General features: G+C 39.5%; 1 protein-coding gene across 10 annotated transcripts in view; it reads left to right on the top strand.

Moving 5' to 3' along the window:
• Window positions 1-12,016, top strand: part of RASA2 (RAS p21 protein activator 2) — a 126,479-nt gene extending 114,463 nt beyond the window's left edge. For all 10 annotated transcript variants that reach the window (XM_061419903.1, XM_061419897.1, XM_061419917.1 and 7 more), the window contains 5 exons: window positions 3,826-3,908; window positions 4,758-4,966; window positions 5,671-5,774; window positions 7,178-7,367; window positions 8,954-12,016. In XM_061419903.1, the coding sequence (XP_061275887.1) occupies window positions 3,826-3,908; window positions 4,758-4,966; window positions 5,671-5,774; window positions 7,178-7,367; window positions 8,954-8,981 (614 nt within the window). In that variant the 3' untranslated portion in view covers window positions 8,982-12,016. The remainder of the gene's footprint in view (window positions 1-3,825; window positions 3,909-4,757; window positions 4,967-5,670; window positions 5,775-7,177; window positions 7,368-8,953) is intronic.
• The last annotated feature ends 4,695 nt before the right edge of the window (window positions 12,017-16,711 follow it).

The following is a 16,711-nucleotide window of genomic DNA, read 5'->3' as shown; positions in this document are numbered from 1 at the left end:
ATCATTGAGTCATACAGTAACTAACTTTATGTTTAACTTTTTGAGAAGGTGATGGTGATTTTTAACTAAAACTGGATTTGGCATTTAATAGGGAAACTTAATACCATCACATTTATTGTGATTACTGTAACCAATATTTTGTTTTGTGTTTTCTGTTTATTAAGCTCTTCTGTTCGTTGGGATTGTTTTTTTTTTTTCCTGCATTTTTATTGGAATAATCAGTCCCACACATATTCACTCTGTCTTATCTAGTGAGAGAATTTGGACATTCTGTTTCTACTTTTAAATTGTTAACAGATAGGTTTAAACTTGCGTGTTCATCTTATTGTCTGCAGTTAATCACCATCTCCATTCAAGCGGAGAAGGACCATAGCATGCTTTCAAATTTATTTTTCCTAACACTACCTAGTGAAGTCATCTTAAATTTTAGTACTAGTTTCTGTTTCTTTTACCTTTTTATGTTTTCATCATTGTTTTCTAAGCATGCATGTGTGCTAAGTCGCTTCAGTCGTATCCAACTCTTTGCAACCCTGTGGACCATGCTGTCCATGGAATTTGCGACCAGGCTCCTCTGTCCATGGCAAGAATACTGGACTGGGTTGCCATGCCCTCCTCCAGGGAATCTTCCCAACCCAGGGATCGAACCCACGTTCTCTTATATCTCCTGCATTGGCAGGCAGGTTGTTTACCACTAGTGCCACCTGAGAAGCCCTTTTCTAAGCATTCTTATCAGTTTTTCTGATGTCTTTGCCCAACACTATTTCTTATATTAACATACTTGTCTTTTTCCTGGATTCTTACTTATTTTGCAGGAGTTATGTCCTCAAGGAATTACTCCATATAGCTTTAGGGCTGATAAGTTTTCAGAGTTCTTACATATTAAAAAAAGTATTTTACCCTTACACTTGAATGATAAGCAAGACCAGATTTTAAATCATTTCCTATAAGATTTTTAAGATATTTCTCCACGATTTACTGGTTTCCATTGTTGGTGGTAAGGATTTTGATGTCATTCTTAGTCTTGATTCTTCTTGGAAACCCTCTGGACTTTCTTTAACCTTCAAGCTCTAAAATTCTGCCCAGTGTCTAAGTATTACCTTTCTTTCTTCCTACACTTTCATCAGCACTTGATGGGTCCTTTCAGTCTGAAGATTTCTATCTTTATTCTTGGACATTTTCATTAGTAATTTTCTTCTGAACAACTCAATTGTTTCTGGAATGCTTGTTACAGCTGATCTCAAAACTTCTAAATTCAGCCATCATGGCTCTGTCCTTTTGTACTATATATTTGGAGAGTCCTCAGTACAATCCTCTGCTTTACTGATTCACTTTGCAATTCGTTCAAGTTAACATTAGCAACTTCAGTTAATTTCAGTTAACTCTGATAATAATAACGTCATGTGTGCCTGGGAACAATGCATTTTCTCTCTGTATGCTGTGATATAATTTGTCCAGAAATGAACAAACACAGCAATTCTAGGATGTGGGCATGCTTTGTGTATTCAACAAATCTAAAGAGTTGTTGAAAATCTACAGAATCTACTTCCTGCACAATTTTTAAATTCTCTGGACCCTGTGGTGCCCCATGTAAATTGGCACCCAAAGGCATGTCTCCTCTGCCCCCTCATGTGTTACACCCCTGATCTCCTCCAATGTTATTCTCTTTGTTGTACGTGTTTCCTTCAGAGTGCTGATTTTCCTCATCCGTTTGGTGATTTTTTTGGCAATTTGCTCATTTTTGTGTTACAGTGCATTCACCTGCCTGAGGATCCAGTAGCTCATGGCCAGTGTGATCAAGGGAGGGAAAGGATGAGCTGCTGATGGGCAGGGGTGCTGGTGCTCGTCCCCTGGCATGGGCACTGTCAGCAGCCTGTGGCTACCCCGCTTTCCAGCCAGTATGCATCTTCACTGCTTCAACCTGGGACTGTGCCTCTGTGGACTGCTGCTTAGTACAAGCGGGTTGAGGGGGACAGTATGTGAGGACCTAATTGACCCAGCTGCTCCAAATGCAGCTTACCACATAGTCATCCTGATAGACATCTAAGTATGCCCCCCCCTCCCCCCAGCTCGCTGTGTCCAGTGACTCTGGCTTGAAGCTCTTCTGACCAGCCCTCCTTTTGCAAATGTGTCTTTTCCTCCATGCGGCTCCAGCTGTGGCTTCTTGCAGTTTCCTCCCTCCTCGCCTCCCCTCACCCCTTCATAAATTTGATCTTGTCTGCTTCCAGCAGACCGCTGATAGTCTTTTCCTATTTTCACATGTATATATAATTTGTAATTGTTGTATTTAAATGTCATTTCTTCAGAAAAGTTTTCCCTAACTGCCCAACTTAAAGTAACATCCCAATTACTTCCTGTCGCATCACTTTATGTTGCTATCTTTATTGCATTTATCTCTACCTAATATTTGTCCTCGTCAGTCTTTCCAGACCTAAATGCAAACTCCATTAGGGGCCTTATATGTTCTATTCACTGCTCTATCCCAAGTGGTTAGGATAGTGTCTGTTATAGGATAGCTAAACGTGATAGCTAAATTAAGTGACTGTATATTGTATATCACACATCTGCTTGAATCACACGTATTTTAGATTTTACAGCAGGAACTAAGCTTAGCAAATACTCTTTGTTAATTTCTCTGTTCAATAAAGAAAACCTTTTTAGTGTCTTTAACCCCAAAGCTGTACATTAATCCATGAATAATATAAAAGATCTTCACCTTCAGCACTTCAGCCCACAAGTCATTAAACTGAAGTTTGTTGGGAGGAGGGAAGCAAAGCTTTCATTTTCTAAGAACCACATTTTATAATGTAAATGACCAGAAAAGTTCATGATTATATTTGCTTAGTTTCTATGATTATATGACAGAGAAGGCAATGGCACCCCACTCCAGTACTTTTGCCTGGAAAATCCCATGGACGGAGGAGCCTGGTAGGCTGCAGTCCATGGGGTCGCTAAGAGTCGGATACAGCTGAGCGACTTCACTTTCACTTTTCACTTTCCTGCATTGGAGAAGGAAATGGCAACCCACTCCAGTACTCTTGCCTGGAGAATCCCACGGATGGGGGAGCCTGGTTGGCTTCCATCTATGGGATCGCACAGAGTCCAGCACGACTGAAGCGACTTAGCAGCAGCATGATTATATGAATGTATTTTATTCAAGTAAATTTTAAGTTGAAATGCATCATAGCCTCATGCTATTGTGGAGCCCCTTTAGCAAACAAATTTCCAAATTCTTAAATTAGGTTAATGATTCACTCTACCAAGTAAAATTTTTACTTTTATTCCCTGTATCTCTTAAATTTGGTAGCTCTAGTCAGCTGACCAGACAGTACGCAAAAGTAATGAACAATTTTTCAGTTTCAAATAATTGTTTTGAGGGTTAGTTCCTTAATTAAATATTAGGTTGGAGAAGCAGAAAAATCCACTTAGGTACAGTCAGATTCTTTGTTTATGTAATAACTCCATGAAGAAAATTCCATGTCTCAGCAAGTTTTGAGTAGGCCTTTATTGTAAATTATGTATTTTTTCAGTCTCCATATAATTAATGTTACAAAGTACAATAATATTTTTATTTTCTACAGAGATCAAATTTATTCCCTAATTTTTCCATGAAAATGTTTTAATTTTAATTAAAGAGGAAGTCATATCGTGGAAAACAATGAAGATTCATTTGGTCCATAAAACATATTTATTGTGCACCATTTGGAAATGTGTAGGTCACTTACACACCCACCGTCAAGAGAATGATCTTAAACCATATAGAGTTAACCTTTCACCTTTATAATTCTGATGAAAATTATTTTAATTTTATCTTCTTTTATAATTTAGGCAAAGATGCAATTTACACAATTCCAGTGAAAAACATTCTTGCTGTGGAAAAACTGGAAGAGAGCTCTTTCAACAAGAAAAATGTAAGTTATATAATTTAAAGTTTTTTAAACTGCATATATTACTTAGCTGAAAATTTTACAAGAAGTTTAGTATTTGTTTTTAATCATTAATATCTTATAATTCGTAGCTGGAACTCTGTTTAAAATTGTCCATTACTGTTGATGCTTTGTATAGTCCACCTCACCTATTAAGTTAAAGGCACTTTTTTCATTTAAGAATTCTGTGCTCAATGGGCTCAGTGGTGAAGAATTCGCCTGCCAGTGCAGTAGATGCAGGTTCGATCCGTGGGTTGGGAAGATCCCCTGGAGAAGGGAATGGCAACCATCTCCAGTATCCTTGCCTGGGAAACCCCATAGACAGGAGCCTGGTGGGCTGCAGTCCGTGGAGTCGAAAGAGTCAGAAACAACTGAGAGACTAAACAACTTCTCTCAATACTTGAGTTTTATCAAATTTCTCAGCTTGACCTTCAAAATATAGTCCCAGCCTGTCTGTGCAGCCTAATCCTCTGCTGCCCTTCAGTACATACCAATAGATACCAGTGCACTCAAGTAACCAAGATGATTTCCTTGTTTCTATTTGCCCACTGCTGTCTTTACCCATAGGTTTTCCTCTACCTGAAATTCTCTCCCTTTATTCCTATGTGTATGATAGCCCCTTCCCTAGGACTTGTGTGGTTTCTAAACACTATATTCTGTTGTACTGTTGAGTACCGTATAACTCCAGCAGTCCTGGGGACATAACCGTTTATGATGTACCTGAGCAACAGTTACCTACACGCAGACTACATTTCTGCTACGTACCTTCTTGTGTTCTGTACTGTGTTTGATTTTTAGACTGTTACTAACTTTTTGTCTTAATTGTCTGTGAAGATGTTCCAAGTGATACACACGGAGAAACCACTCTATGTCCAGGCAAATAATTGTGTAGAAGCTAATGAATGGATAGATGTGCTCTGCAGGGTGAGCCGATGCAATCAGAACAGACTCAGCTCTTATCACCCCTCCGCATATCTAAACGGAAACTGGCTCTGCTGTCTGGAGACTAGTGAAAATGCTCTCGGCTGTAAGCCGTGTACTGCGTAAGTTTCTTTTTGATTACAAAGGCAGTGTCTTAAATGCTGTATCCATACAATGAGATATTATTCATCCATAAAACGGAATGATGTCCTGATACGTGCATGGATGCACCTTGAAAACATGCTGAAAAAAAGCCAGAAAAACATGCTAAAAGAAGTCCGACACAAAGGCCATGTACTTCAGGGTAACACTTACATGAAGTATCCAGCATAGGTAAATTTATGGTGACAAAGTAGATTAGCAGTTGTGAGGGATTTGAGGGAGGGAACAATGGGGAGTACTTAATGAATACAGAGATTCTTTTGGGGTGATGAAAATATTCTCAGTAAATTGTGGTTTCACAAGTCAAAAAAAGGGCAGTGTTTAAATAGATGTGCAAACTTGAGCAAGGTATTGAGGAAGAAGGGCCTAGCATTCTTGTTGTAATTGCGTGGAACAGCCATGGTAGCTTTACAGACTTATAAAGTAATATGATGAAGCACAAGTAGTGAAAATGATTGCACTTAAAATCCTCTTCCTTTTGAGTATAGTCACATAATGACCAAACCTAAGAATCTCAATCTATTTAATTATCAAGTTAGACTAGATTCCTAAGGTTCCTTTTACAAAATTCTGTGTTTCTGTTTTCAGTCTCAAACAGTCAGAAGTCTTTAGCATGTTAACAAAATGATATTTTTCCAGTATGTTTTATTTCATTTTTACACAGAGGTGTCCCTGCAGACATACAAATAGATATTGATGAAGACAGAGAAACAGAAAGAATTTATTCCCTTTTCACCCTCAGTTTACTTAAGCTGCATAAAATGGAAGGTAAGTATATAATTAAAATTCTTTTATATAATCATGATCCTTCATTACCAGTACCTGAAGTGTTGCTTTGGCATTATCTTAAAGTCAAAAGATTCTCATTCAGTTCAGTTCAGTTCAGTTGCTCATTCGTGTCCAACTCTTTGCAACCCCATGAATTGCAGCATGCCAGGCCTCCCTGTCCATCACCAACTCCCGGAGTTCACTCAAACTCATGTTCATTGAGTCGGTGATGCCATCCAGCCATCTCATCCTCTGTCGTCCCCTTCTCCTCCTGCCCCCAGTCCCTCCCAGCATCAGAGTCTTTTCCAATGAGTCAACTCTTCGCATGAGGTGGCCAAAGTACTGGAGTTTCAGCTTTAGCATCATTCCTTCCAAAGAACACCCAGGACTAATCTCCTTTAGAATGGACTGGTTGGATCTCCTTGCAGTCCAAGGGACTCTCAAGAGTCTTCTTCAACACCGCAGTTCAAAAGCATCAATTCTTCGGCACTCAGCCTTCTTCACAGTCCAACTCTTACATCCATACGACCACTGGAAAAACCATAGCCTTGACTAGATGGACCTTTGTTGGCAAAGTAATTCCTCTGCTTTTGAATATGCTATCTAAGTTGGTCATAACCCTCCTTCCAAGGAGTAAGTGTCTTTTAATTTCATGGCTGCAGTCACCGTCTGCAGTGATTTTGGAGCCCCCAAAAATCTGACACTGTTTCCACTGTTTCCCCATCTATTTCCCATGAAGTGATGGGACTGGATGCCATGATCTTAGTTTTCTGAATGTTGAGCTTTAAGCCAACTTTTTCACTCTCCACTTTCACTTTCATCAAGAGGCTTTTTAGTTCCTCTTCGCTTCCTGCCATAAGGGTGGTGTCATCTGCATATCTGAGGTTATTGATATTTCTCCCGGCAATCTTGATTCCAGCTTGTGCTTCCTCCAGCCCAACGTTTCTCATGATGTACTCTGCGTATAAGTTAAATAAACAGAGTGACAATATATAGCCTTGACATACTCTTTTTCCTATTTGGAACCAGTCTGTTGTTCCATGTCCAGTTCTAACTGTTGCTTCCTGACCTGCATACAGGTTTCTCAAGAGGCAGGTCAGGTGGTCTGGTATTCCCATCTCTTTCAGAATTTTCCACAGTTTATCGTGATCCACACAGTCAAAGGCATTTATCAAAATGTTACCTATATGGAAGGTGACAAACTCCCAAAGGAGTTCTTTAAATAAAAATATTGTTTTTGCATATGTAATTATAATTAATAAAATGTATGGATTTTGGTTGTCTATGCATTTCCAAGGGAGCTTTTCCCAGCTTGAGCCCCTCTTGAAAAGTTCTTTATTTATATTACAGATTATGCTTAATGAATTTAGTTGTCTGATCAGAGATTTCATTTCTTCTTGTAGAGGCTTGTGGAACTATAGCAGTCTATCAAGGACCACAGAAAGAGCCTGATGACTATTCCAACTTTGTAATTGAGGATTCTGTAACAACCTTCAAGACAATTCAACAAATAAAAAGTGTCATAGAGAAGCTAGATGAACCTCATGAAAAGTATAGGAAGAAAAGATCAAGTAGTGCAAAATACGGGAGCAAGTAAGTACTGTTAAGATACTTCAGACATTTTTGAACACAGTTTGCACTTTCCTCTGCTACCCTCTACTCACACCCGAAGTGCAGGTCTCCTGCCTACCTTCCTCTCTCAAGACCAACTTAGAACCTTTCTCTTGTGCAGGAATCTCCGGAGTCACTCCTGCAGGAGTCTTTTCAATTCTAGCATCATTCATTGTGTTGGGGCAGTACCTTATCGTCACCTTCAGTGTTATATTTCAGTTTAATCATTGAATTGAATACTTAGTAGCTTCTTGTTTTGATTTTTACTGATCCTCTTCTTTATCTGTCACAGTACCTTTATACATCCTAAGTACAAAAAAAATTAGCTTTGACAGTGCTAGAAGTATTTTATAATTGATGCTTTGGATCCATCTCAGAGGCAGATGGACACTGATAGGAACAGCAACAACAGTTATTAAGGACCTTCCTCCTCACCACTAGACACTGTGCCAAGTACTTTACATTCCATCAATTAGATTTTTTTTAGCAGCAAGTAACAGAAAATCTCAATGGCTTAAATAATAGGAAAACATTTAATCTCACAAATTATAAGTCCTGATTTCTACATTTAGCTAGTTTAGCTCAACACTGTCATCAAGGATGATCCAGCCACTCAGCCATTAGAAATCAAACAAGATGATTTCTGTCTTCCTCAGGCTGGTGCCCTTATGGTCACAGCTGGGCTGCAGTAGTTCACATTTATAATAATAGTGTCTAGAGGCAGAAAGAGCTGTTTCTTCCTCAAAAGGAAAGAAACCTTGTCTGAATTTACCCTGGCTTCCCCTGAAGCATGGGGGCTACCCAGCACCAGCACTAGAATCAGGCTTCTGTTTGCACAGAGGTACAGTTGGGGTTGAACCCAGGTCTCCCGCATTGCAGGCGGATTCTTTCCAACTGAGCTATCAGGGAAGCCATAGAGCTGATTCATAAGGGGGCTTTGAATCTTGGCCCCAACCATTTTAAGTATTTTTTTTAACTTATGTGGATTGATCATTTTAATTGTGTTTTATAAACAGTAAAAATCAGTTTGACCGGTATAAATATTTGTGTTCTGCCTAGATGGAAGGCTCAGTACAGTAAAAAGGTTATTGTAAGCATCCTGTTACTGTCTTTTCTACATTAGTATATTTTGTTCTCTTCCAGCGGTAAAGTAATGCAGTTTTCTTGGAGCCATGGCAGGTTTCCGTGAGGTTCTAGCCAGTGCTTGGCATCCTTCCTGAGTAGTATTCTCCCCCACCGTACCCACACACACTATACCCCTTCCAGTTGTATTTTTCTCACTTAAAACCTAGCACTCTTTCTTGTGCTAAATATTTTATTTGTTTATCTTATTTTCTCTGTAGCAGAATATAGGCTCCACAGGGCCAAGGGTTTGTCATTTGTCTTCACCTCTGTGTCCACAGTTGCTCAAACAGTGCCTGACATTTACTGGGTAGTCACAAAAAGCTTGCTGAATCAGTGACGTAGGACTTGGCAAGAGAGAATTACAGACACTGGATACTATGAGATATTTGTTACTTTTTACAATTTTCTTCAACATTTGAAAAATTATTTTTATTATTTTCTAGGGAAAATCCAATCGGGAAAATGTTTTAGAGTTTGGCCAATTGATTCGGAAGAACTGGAAGATATTTTAGTTGGAGTTTTTCAATTCATCGTGTATTTTGTTCATAGTATTTAAGAATGAACATCGGCTTCACTGTCATCTGCATTCACATTGTATTTAATATTTAATAATTGAAACTAACTGTTTGGAAATTCTGGTGTGATGTTTCACTAGAGAATTTAAAACCCAGGATTCCCTTCATATCTTATGTGTCGAAAGCCATGTTTCTGCAACTTCTTTTTAATAGAAAGACTCTTCCTAAAGAAGCTTTATAACAAAAGGAGAACTCCTCCATAGCAAGAAACCATCTCTTCTTGTAACACTCCATGTTCTGTGGACTTTTCACTACCATTAGTGCCTGCTCTATACTGCCAACATTGTGTTTTACTAGAAAATTTCAATCCATGACTATTCAGAGCTTTCCGTTTAGTTCATCTAGACCCTTCCTCTTCAAAAAAAAACAAAAAAGATCTCCCTTGGCCCATCGGTCATTACAGATTACATTAGAGACAGTGACAGAAACTTTAGAAACTACCACAGTATCCTTGGAAGTTGGTGGACCCTTTTACCCATTTAGAGATGCAAACAGAGCTCAGATAGGAGAAATCAGGGAACATGTACTGTTGTCTGCATCTTGTTTACATGTGGGATGAGTGATGGCAGATGAAATACAACCAGACCACTAAATTTTTTTTCACCGTTTAAACATCAGGTACTCATATTTTTGATTTGAGAGTTCAGGTTGTTGTGACTTCTAAGGACTTCACTTCTGAAAAAGAAGAGAAAGTAAACAGTGGGGACAGGTGGTGGTACAATCACTTGACTTCACTCGTTGCCCCGTCATTATAAGGGCCGCCACCACGGGACGCCCTCCTCCCCACGTGAGGGTGAGATCCAACTCGAGGACAGTCACTCGGTGCACTTTACTCATCTGGGCGACCCCAGATTATGCTTCAGATACTCCATGGTATCTAACCTTTATGATCAGTTGAATGATCAGTGTTTAAGTCTAGAAATAATGCTTTCTTGAAAATGTTTATATTTCACTGCTGTTTCCTTATTGCCTGCTAGCCAAATGGAATTGGGCAAGCAACTGTTTGAATCCTGTTTTTCCCTAATAATTTACCTTTATCCTAAAAATCACAACTGTAAATAAGCAGTCGAAGCAAGTGGCCACCTTGAAGTTAAGAGGAATACACTTCGCTTCATCAGTGTTAAAAACCATGGTACTCTTACTACGTGTTTTTAAATTCAAAACATTTTCTAAATGTGGTACTTTGAACCTTGGAGTATTTTACATGTTTCTGTTTAAAACTGTGACTTATTAATGTAAGTCTAGCTAGTAGTGCTTTTTTGTTTCCCTGAACATAAGCTATATTTCAAGATACACTTTGCCAATTATGTTATTGGTGAGTAATTGTTTTTAAATTATAACGTTACTGGGTAATTATTTTTAAAGACCATTGGCAAACAATCAAAGTTCCATAAATGATTACAACTAAGCAATGTATTTCTCTAAAGGACTTGTAAAAATCAGTTAGTTTTATTTAAGGATCAGTCCTAGTCTGCATTAAGTTATTCCTGGCCCATTTTAAAGACAAGTTTGAAAAAGACTTTTAAATTTTATGAATTTGTAGATTCCATAAACTCCACTGATTAATCAGTGTGAAAGAATTTTACTGTTTTAATCCATTTCTCACTGTTGAATTTTATTCAGATTGAAATTTCCTTTTCAGAGTCTCTGAATGTCCGCCTGGAAAGGCCATGTGAGCATTGCCAGGTACCACTCATTGCTCTCCAGTGGCTTCTTGACTTATATTCTGACATTTCTAATATCAAGCCCTTGGTAACATAATACCAAGTTATGACTGTTTTTAAAGATCACAGTGTTCTCAAAGGGACCAAGGCTGTCTGAATATGTAACTCAGAATTTGAAAAGAATTCAGTTACTAGTTCTTCACTTTTAAACAGCCAGTTTGACTGAAATTAACCACCTTGGCACAGCCTAAAAACAAGTAATGTGAAATGAAATTTTCTTTGAAAGTCTTCTGAAATAAGAGACCATGTCAGTGGGACCCAAAGATAACCGAGGTACTTTTACTTGCTTCCAAGGGCCTCATTCTTCCACTGTTACTTACGAGTACTTTGATTTTTACTACCTGATCTGCTTTCTCTCCCTTTTCCAAACTTGAAAAATACATGGCAGCTCACTTTACCCTAACGCCGTGAAAACCCCAAGAAAGCAAACAAAGGATGATCCGGAGGAACTCTTGCCATAAATGCCGACTTGGTTCTTAGTTTAGCCATTTCCATCATTTGAAATTATGGTGGCGTGTCGCTTGTTTTGTTGTCATCGTTTGTTCTTTGTTTAGCTTTGTTTTTTAATATTCATTTAATATGATAATAGGCAATAGCAACATTTTTTTACTCCCAGGAATATAATTTATCAAATTGAACTATTTTCTTTGCCAAAGAAGTATGTTGATAATATCACGGGTAATGATTTACGTGTCAAAACAAGGCTTTGCTAATTGTACAAAAAAAAAAAAAAGGGTGATGAATGATGTAGCTTTTGTTTCTGTTTCTGAAGCCTAATTTCATTCATTTTTCAGAAAGGCTTATTCATGCCAGGTTTTAGAAGACAGATGTCATTTTTAAGTAAAAGCACCTTTAATTTGTTCTAACGGTACATCCTGTAAAGACAAAAAGCCTCAAAGCCTTTTAGGTGTCCTTACAGTATGTGAAAACTACAGGACTCATTCTAAATTACCAGTCTCGATTGATACTATCTGCTTCCATTTTTATTAACTTGGAAATTAATATGTTGCTAGTAAATATTGGTTTTTACAGTGTCCAGTTTGAAAATGTAAGTTATCAAAACTTAATGTAGTGAATTTGTGTAACCATGTTGTACTGTTGAGAATGTATTTTTATTTAAATTTTATTTTCTTATCAAGAGTATTATAAAAATTAAAAACTTTTGTAGCTGTTGCTTGGAAATAACAAATAAATTACAAGAAGCCTGTCCACTCTCTGCGTGACCTCACTTTCTCACTGATGTGAGAATCTCTGCTCATTAGAATGACCATAACTCACCTATTAGGAAGGGAATAGCAAGTGAGGAGTCCTCAATAACAGAAGAGCAAGCCATCTGAAAAGGGTGCAGAAACCTCCTGCGGCGTTTATCTGGGCTGGTTGTTTGGACCGAGGCCCTTGTTTGTTCATTCAGCAGACTTGTCTGGAGGACCTGCCGTGTGCAGGTGCCGTGCAGGACCCGTCGTTCCCGAGAGCCGTGCACGTCCAGTATGTGGGGGTATGTTCCACTCATCTGAGTCCACAGTTTAGAGCTGACTTGTGCCCCCAGTGAAAGGAGCCAGGATCTTCCCCATTACTACCCTCAGCAGCCTCTTATTATTTCTAAACAGACCTTGATAAGACCTAGCCCCTGCAACCCCAGAGGAATTGCAGGTTGGTAAAGATGAAGGAATAGGGTTCTGAATCTCTTAAGCATCTTCTTTTTATTGAAATACCAGACTTCCACATAAGCCCATGTATTAGAACAGACCTTAGAAAAACTGGTAAGGGGGGCATAGTTGAACTCACCATCGGTCAACTGGATATAATGGGCATCTATAGACTCATCATTTTAAAGAAAAGAATAGACCTTAGAATAGAAGCATCAAGAGGTTCTATGCAAGTTTTATTCATGATACAAGCTAGTTCTTCAGATAGAGGAGACCATATTTTTGGTGGGTTTCCCTTTTCAAGTTTCATGATTCCAAAATAAGAGCCACCTGAGGCCAAGCAGAGTCCCTTCCTGTTGCAGTTGCCATGTGAGTTTCCCTACTACCCTAAGTCTCAACGGCCAGCGTGGTCCTTCAGAGAATACCTGCCTTGGGTATACCTGATGTACTTTAGAAATAAACTGACCAGAGACCGTGTCCAGAGACCATGAGTCTTCATTCCTCGTTCACATCTTCACCTGAGGTTTAGTCTCTTGTGGCTGAAAGTCTCTGTAGCTTATCGTTTTGCCATGTGACATCTTAGTTTGGTGAGCCATTTGGTGCCATGTTTTAAGCTTATGTCTAGGTATTAACAGCAGAGAAGGTATAACCTGCTTAAAGCCCTATTTGGATTTATTTAGTTTTCTGCGTTGTCTCAAATTGTCTTTATTTCATACTGTCAAAGCCTTTGTGCTTTCTTTGTATTGATCTACTTTTTGACATGGTCTTAGATACATGGAGTTTTTGCTCATCAAAAAAAAGTTCTGTCTAGAGTAGACAACATTGTTTTCCAAATTTAACACATATTCTCAACTCCACCCAGAACTGAGAAGGCCACACTGCACTGTTAAAAAAGCACCCATCATTTTAGACAGACTCGGTGCTGGGCAGACTGAGGGATGCTTCGAGAGGCATGTCAGAATCTCCCTGAGGAGATAGAGGGCTCAGACATAGTTTGAAAAGGCATAGTCAATAAAATTCATACACTTGAAAGTGCAAACACCTGTTTTTGTACTTCATACTACAGAAAAATCTCAACAAAATCTTGACCCATACAAATGCGTAGGTGAGACCACAGTTTTCATCCAGAGGCCCTTTGCAGTATGGAGCCTGCAATATTTATGTTAATATGGGGCGTTTTTTAGAAGTTTGGGAAACACTGCAATATGGGCTAACATGAATTCCAAATCCTGATCCCCAGTCTCTCAAACTCTACATCAGAAGTTGGTGTCAGGTAAGAATACAGCCACAACCACTGCCTCCTTGCAGCTTGCATTCTGAGGAGAGGAGGCAGATGAGACGAAGAGGTAAAATGTGTCTGATGGTGAGAAGTATTATGGAGCAAAGTAAAGCAGGGAAGGGAGACAGTGCTGTGTATGGAGCTGGAGGGGCTGGGATACAGTTTAAAATTAGGGGCTTCCTTAGTGGTCTTGTGGCTAAGACTCCACTTTCCCAATGCAAGGGACATGGGTTCAATCCCTGGTCAGAGAACTAAATCCCACATGCTCCCACTAAGAGATTGCATCCCTCAACAAAAGACCCCACACGCCACAGTGAAGGTCAAAGATCCCGTGTGCCAGAAGAAAGACCTGGCACAGCCAAATAAGTAAATGAGTAAATATTTAAAAAATAAACAGGTTTATTCTAAGTTTAAAATAAACTTAGAATTCTAAGATTCTCCAGCAAGACCTCACTAGGAAGGTTACATTTGAACCAAGATCTGAGGAAGATGAGGAAAGGGAGTCTTACAAAAATGTAGGGAAAGATCCTCCCATCTCAAAAACAGCAAGGAGATGAGTGTGGCCAGAACAAAATGAGTAAGAGGGACTGGTAAGATCCTGCAATGAGGGAGGGTTTTGAGCAGTGGGATGACATGATGGACTTGGCTTTTTCAGATTGCTCTGGCTGAGAGAAGTCTCACAAGCATAGGAGGCAGTTGGAGATTGGGTTGAATCATGTGAGGTTCATATGGAACACAGAGGACCCCAAACAGCCAAGGGGAGCCTGACAAAGGAGACCAGCAGCTGGAGGAAACTCTGCCCTTGACTTCATATTCTGAAGCTACAGAAATAAGACAGTGTAGAAATGGTACAAGAGATGCATGGGCCAGAGGAATAGAAGAGAACGCCCAGGAATAAACCCACAAATACGTGGTCAGTTAGTTTATGACAAAGCTGCCATATAAAGGACATAGAGTAGCCAAAGAATGTTGTTCGTCACTAAGTCGTGTCCAACTCCACGACCCCGTGGACTGCAGCTCGCCAGGCTTCCCTGTCCTTCACTATCTACCGGAATTTGGTCAAACTCATGTCCATTGAGTCAGTGATGCTGTCTAACCATCTCATCCTCTGCTGCCCCCTTCCCTTTTTGCCTTCAATCCTTCCCAGCCTCAGGGTCTTGAGGCAGCTCTTCCATCAGGTGGCCAAAGTATTGGAGCTTCAACATCAGTCCTTCCAATGAATATTCAGGGTTGATTTCCTTTAGTACTGACTAGTTTGCTCCCTTGCAGTCCAGGGGACTCTCGAGAGTCTTCTCTAGCACCACAATTCAAAATCATCAATTCTTCAGCACTCAGCTTTCTTTATGGTCCAACTCTCACACCGTAAGGATATGTCCCTCAATAAATCGCTTGGAAAATGGAACATCACAAGCCAAAGGACACTGCACATCATTTGCTTTGCACACAAAACTAAACACACAACTGTGCACATCAAGCCCTTCCTTTGCTGAGTCCTCTAATGACAGACCCCCAGCAGTCAGCCACTTAGAGAAGATTCTCCCCAATTTTTCACCACTTTTTCTCCCATGGCATAACCTTACAGCAGGTCCTGAAGAAACAGATCCACTAAATGTGGTTCCAGCTCTGAATTGTCATGAAACCAAATCCCTGGCATGTCCTGTCATCTGTGCTAAGTCACTTCAGTTATGTCTGACTCTTTGCAACCCCATGGACTGTAGCCCACCAGGCTCTTCCATCCACAGGATTCTCAAGGCAAGAACACTGGAGTGGGTTGTCATTTCCTCCTCCAGGGGATCTTCCTGGCCCAAGAAGTGAACTCCCTCTCTTAGGTCTCCTGCATCGACAGGTGGCTTTTTTTTTTTTTTTTTTTTTACCACTAGCGCCACCTAGGAAGCCCTCCTTGTCAGCTGTGCACAGAGCCAAATCTGCGGCCAAGTCAGGCAGGTCCTGCACTGCTAAGAGAGGTAGGCTTATCGCCCTCTGCTGGCCACTTGTGAAATGCAGGCCTCACCCGCTCAACAGTTCCCATGGAGGCCAAGATCCCTGCTGACAGTCCTGCTGAATCTATTATACTTTGGGAATTCAAAGAGATGGAGGCCAGTATCCCATGATTTCTCAAAGAGTTCTAAAACAATTAGAAACCATACACAATGAAATGAACGTACATACAAAGTTTACAACTCACACCTAAAATCACTCAAAATTGTCCACAGACACATTTAAAAATATAAACATTATAGAAGAAAATAAACATGGCCATGGGTTTGTCACATAGGTCAGGAGCTTTGACTTTTAATGTACAGCATGAAAAGCCCACACAGAAAAGGGAGTGGGGAATTAATAACATGTACTGTCTACAACTAAAAATTTTTACTTAGGGATACTAAATTCAAAAACCAAAAGATAAGCCTCATAGTGGGAGAAAAATATTTGCTAACACATGTCTTATAAAGAATTTGTAATCACATTAAAAATCAATAAATCATGCAGATAAAAGTACTTTCTTTTGTTAATGCAAAGTTTTATGTTTGAAATTACTGGGAAGTCAGTAACATTCCAAAACCCCATGTCAGTACCACACCAGAAAACACAGAAAACATCACGTTACAGGGAAAAACATTTCTCTACAAAGGCCAAGCCTTACCCACTTCAGTTCACACAAAGAAACATCACCGCTCTCCTAGGAATTCACATGTAACTGACAGGAACTGTGAGAAGGTTATATCAGGAGCCACTGTGTCTTCCATATTGCAGATGACCAGGATGTGACAAAGAGTGAACTCTTAACAGTTCCAATTTTCTGCATTATTCCAACAACAAACTATTAGAACTAATATAGGAATTCAGTAAAGTTACCAAATCAACACACAAAAATCAACTGCGTTTCTCAACACCAATAACAAACCATCAGAAAGAGAAAATCAGTTTGCAGCTGCATCAAAAATAACAAAATACCAAGGAATAAATTTAACTAAGG

This window comes from Bos javanicus, chromosome 1 (assembly GCF_032452875.1).
Source record: "Bos javanicus breed banteng chromosome 1, ARS-OSU_banteng_1.0, whole genome shotgun sequence".
Taxonomy (NCBI): domain Eukaryota; kingdom Metazoa; phylum Chordata; class Mammalia; order Artiodactyla; family Bovidae; genus Bos; species Bos javanicus.
This window is presented reverse-complemented; position numbering and strand designations above follow the sequence as displayed.